The 4059-nt window shown below is 58.7% G+C and overlaps 2 protein-coding genes across 2 annotated transcripts in view; both read right to left on the bottom strand.

Annotated features, from left to right (window-relative positions):
* Positions 1-2962, bottom strand: part of LOC102038574 (POU domain, class 5, transcription factor 3-like) — a 9273-nt gene extending 6311 nt beyond the window's left edge. Inside the window, exon 1 of the mRNA XM_005423814.2 lies at positions 2728-2962. Within this exon, the coding sequence (XP_005423871.2) occupies positions 2728-2831 (104 nt within the window). The 5' untranslated portion in view covers positions 2832-2962. The remainder of the gene's footprint in view (positions 1-2727) is intronic.
* A 67-nt stretch (positions 2963-3029) lies between these two features.
* NPDC1 (neural proliferation, differentiation and control 1) overlaps positions 3030-4059 on the bottom strand; it is a gene marked incomplete at its 5' end in the record, with an annotated part of 21477 nt that continues 20447 nt past the window's right edge. Inside the window, one exon of the mRNA XM_031059220.1 lies at positions 3030-3330. Coding sequence (XP_030915080.1) covers positions 3253-3330 — 78 coding nt within the window. The remainder of the gene's footprint in view (positions 3331-4059) is intronic.

Below are 4059 nucleotides of genomic sequence, written 5' to 3' on the forward strand. Positions count from 1 at the left end.
CAAACGCATTCCTTGTCCTTTCATATACAGACAGAGGGGAAGGGAGACGTTGACTTTGAACCGGCCCCTTTGTAGGCACGGGGGCCCATTGTGGCAGTCATGGCTTTAGCTGGGGGATGTGGAAGGAGTCAGTGGGGTTTCTCAGTGTGTGCCCCCCCCCATACATTTCAATGATTTGGGGTGATTTGGAGGGGGGTGGCTCTGTGAAGTTATTGTGTAGAGTCTTCGAGCACCATCTCTTCTGCCTGCTCCAGAGGAGATGGATAGATGCATCCTTCCATCAGCCCATATCTGGAACCTGCTAGTGTTCCAGACTTGGCCTGGCTCTGTCTAAGGCAGCCAGGGATCAGTGGGATCCCGCTAAGAAAATGAGAGCAGAAAGAAATGCGTCTGCTTTACTGGCTCGCTGAGATGGCAGCAGGCTGGAGTGGGCTGAGATGTACATCTGCCCATCCTTCCTTTGCTGAGTGTGCTGGTGTGGCTCCAGCTGCTTGGGATTTTAAGAGAGTGGATGAGCATGGATGATGTTTTATTCGTGGTCAGGCCACCCTTTTCTGTGGCAGGTGATGGAAGGGGCATTGCGGGGGTTGTGCTGGATACCCCTGAGTGCCCACCGAAGGGGGGCTGCAGTCCTGCATGTGGTGGGTCAAGGTCTTGTGGTGAGGGGGCCACTCCAGGACCATCTAAGGAGGGCTGGACAGGGGGTTCATCTCCAGAAACCCTATGCCTGGAGGAGCGCTGATCTGGTCCATGTCAGGACAGCTTGCTGGGCTGCAGCTGGCCTAGGAGGACAGTATGGAGTCAGTGCTTCCAAACCTAGCCCTGGGGAAAATCACAGAGGGTGTTTTGGTCCAGTTCTGTCCCCTTATTATGAAGGCCCTGGGCTATAATGTGGGTGTCACACACACCATCACAGCGCCTGAACACACCTGTGAGTTCACCCTATTGTGTTACAGCTGTGGGAAGTGAGGTGGGGGGTGAAGGCCTTGGATGTCTGCATCAGGGGCCCTTGGTCCTGGACAAATGACTCTTCCATGCTTGGATGTGTGGTAGGGACAGGGATTCCCAGGGCACACAGGGCTCCTGTGGCCTCCATGCCTGGAGTAAGGGGGTCTTCCCAGCAGAACAGTCAAATTTTACTGTAAGCTAGAGCTTCCCAAAATGTCTGGATGTGCTCCAAGAGAGATTGCTGGGTTGTGGGAGCAAAGGACAAATTTGGGGACCTCGGCAGAGAGGAGTGGGTTCTAGGCTGGGTTTTCCCAGGACTGAGCCCTGGGGGCATCTCGGGTTATTTGGGGTGTGCATTGCCCAGGGGTGCAGCTGGAGACTCCCATGAGAGGAGCATCCTGGGTGGGTGCTTTGGCGGTGAGTCAGCACCCACCTCCGGCTGCTGAAACGTGGAGAGATGGTATCAGCTTGATGGGGGGGCTGGCGTGATCAAAGGAACTGGGCTGCACACAATGCGGGGACTCGATAGCCCTTATCTGTCATCCCCGAGGTGCTAAGGGCCCTGGGGGCAAAGGGCGGAGGGGGGGTAAATACTGAGATACAAGAAAATTATCCCCAGTTCTTTATGTGCCTGGGAAAACCCTTGGGAAGGATTTGAACATTACTCCAGCTGCAGAAGCAGAATGGCTGCTCACTGTTCCCTAGGGAAGGTTTGGGGACCACAGCATCCTCCCTTCTTGTCCCCTTGTCCCACCCCGCTGTCGAGAGGAGCCCCCCAAGCCTCGGGCCCCACACCACACACTCGCATAGGTCTCAAACATGGTCGTTTAATAAAATTTCCTTTTAAAAGAACTACAATTCATACAACAACAACGAGAGGTGTGGGAAGAGTGGCAGGGGCCCCGGGGGGGGGGGGCGGAGGACATGGGGACAGAATCTGTGCCGTGATGGCCTCAGTCAGCCACCCCACCAGGGACAGGGACGGTCCCATGCCACCACCACTCACCAGCACATCTCTGCCACTGCTGCCCGCCCTGCCCATGCCTGCCTGAGTGTGCAATGGTTCCAGTGAGCACAACCGGTGACCTGTGCCCGTGACAGTCCACAACAGGGTCTGGACATGGAGCCACACCTGTGCAAAGTAACCCAAACCCTGTTCTGGGCCTTCCACTGGAGGGGTTCATGGCCTACCACCCGGGAGGGTTGGAGGAGCAGCACTGGGCTCCAAGCAAGAACATGTTGGTGAGGCTGGATGCGGGCAACATAGGGGTGAAGGGAGTGCCTGGGGCCCAAGAGGTGCCTGGGATGGAGCAGTGCAGACTGTCACCTGCCACAGAGGGATGCTCCAAGAATGCACAGTGTCAGGCTCCACAGGGATGCTGCCCGGGCATGGGCTCTGTGGGGTTTGAAGAAGCACAGCAAAGCCCCCATGCCTTGGCTACCCCTCTCAAGCCATCCCAGCTCCCTCCAGTCCTATTCCTTCCTCCCCCACAGCCACATAAGCTTAAAAACAAAATCTTGAACACTTTTTCTGAGCTTTTACCCTGCTGAGGCCTGGGGTAAGAGAAGAGCCCATCCTCTGCCCGCACAGACTGATGTGGGCTCCCAGGACACAGTGGCACTGGGACGGTCCTGAAGCCCAGCACTCTTAATGGGGTCAGAGCACAGGGCAGCATCTGAAGGAGCAGCCTGGGGAGTGATGCCAGTGCCTCCTTGAGCTGCTCCTGCCGTTGGCTCCTGGAGCACTATCCTGCTGCCAGGAGCTGCCCAGGCTGGGGTGGAGAATGGGCACTGAAGCCCTTAGTGATGCCACCTGCTCCAGGAAAAGGCTCCATCCCTGGCAGAGGTGCTCTGGGCAGGCTGGCAGCCCTGATGCCAGGCATGAGCGTGCCCAGCCCTCCTGGCCCTCTTCTGCTTTCTGACTTTCTCTCTGGCTCCTTCCCACCTGCTATGCATTAGCCTAGCTTCAGCTAGGGCAGCAGCCCTCTCCCTCAAAGCCAACTACAAAGGGACAGTGCCGCAGCCCCCCCCCTTCCCCCACCAATTTCTATGCCAAAGCAGCCGCCCCCCTGCGCCCGCAAGAGCTGTGAGCAAACGGCAATGCAGGGATGCGATCACAGCAGCAAAGAGGACAAGGACGCTGGAAACGGGGGCGATTCCCCCCCCATAGCTGTTAGTGGGTGTTTATTGGGCAGGCGTCGAACAGTCTGGCAGCGTCCCTCGGCCCAGCTGTGGGTGCTCCTCCGGCACGGCCACCCCGCGGGGCACAGTCTGCAGCAAGCTGGGGCGCCGGAGACGGGGCGGTTACTGCTGCGACTTGGGGCTGGAGGGGCGTAGGGAGGAGTCGTCGAACAGCGGGTTTCTCACTTCCATTTCTCCGGTCTGCCGTGGTGGCGGGAGAGGGATGGGGGAAAGAAGAGGCGGGAGGTCAGAAGGCAGGCTGGGATTCAGCTGCCCCATCCCAAGGGGTTTGGGTCTGAACCCCAGACCGGCAGGGAGGAGGGAGGAGGGGAAGGGGGCGACCAAGTGGGCTGCAATGGATGACAAACACCAGGACTTCCATCACCCTGGAAAGGTGCTGCCTCCCTGGCAGGAGGGAATGAGGTGGGGTGATGTGGAAAACCCAAGGTCTTGGGTGGATGGGACCCCACAGTTAGGCTGGGGACCCCAGGACAGCAGTCCCAGCCTTGCTGGCAGGAACAGTTTCTTGATCAGACTGGGGACCCCAGGACGGGGCCCTCAGCACAGCTGGCAGGAATGGGATGCCCCGTCCAGACTGCCTGCCTGCGATCAAGTGCCCTTTAATGGGCCTGTAAAGACCCACTGATGACCCTCGATCTGGGCCCTGATGGCCGCGCTCCGCAGCTATTACCATGTAAAAGGCTCCTCTTCGTCCCTTTGTGCTCTTTGTAGCCAGGGCTGTTATGCCCGTCCCCAAAGTCCCCTGCTAGCCAAGAACATCCTCTGGCTGTGAGGGGTCGCATGTCTGCGCTCCAGGCGTTGGGAGGGCACAGGGACGAGCTCCCCCAGCCCCGGTGCCTAGGAGCGGTGACCATGCCCCTGTCGCCAGAGGGATGGTGGGTCAGGTGGGCCAAGGGCTGCTCTAGTTAT

Source organism: Geospiza fortis, unplaced genomic scaffold (assembly GCF_000277835.1).
Source record: "Geospiza fortis unplaced genomic scaffold, GeoFor_1.0 scaffold85, whole genome shotgun sequence".
Lineage (NCBI taxonomy): Eukaryota > Metazoa > Chordata > Aves > Passeriformes > Thraupidae > Geospiza > Geospiza fortis.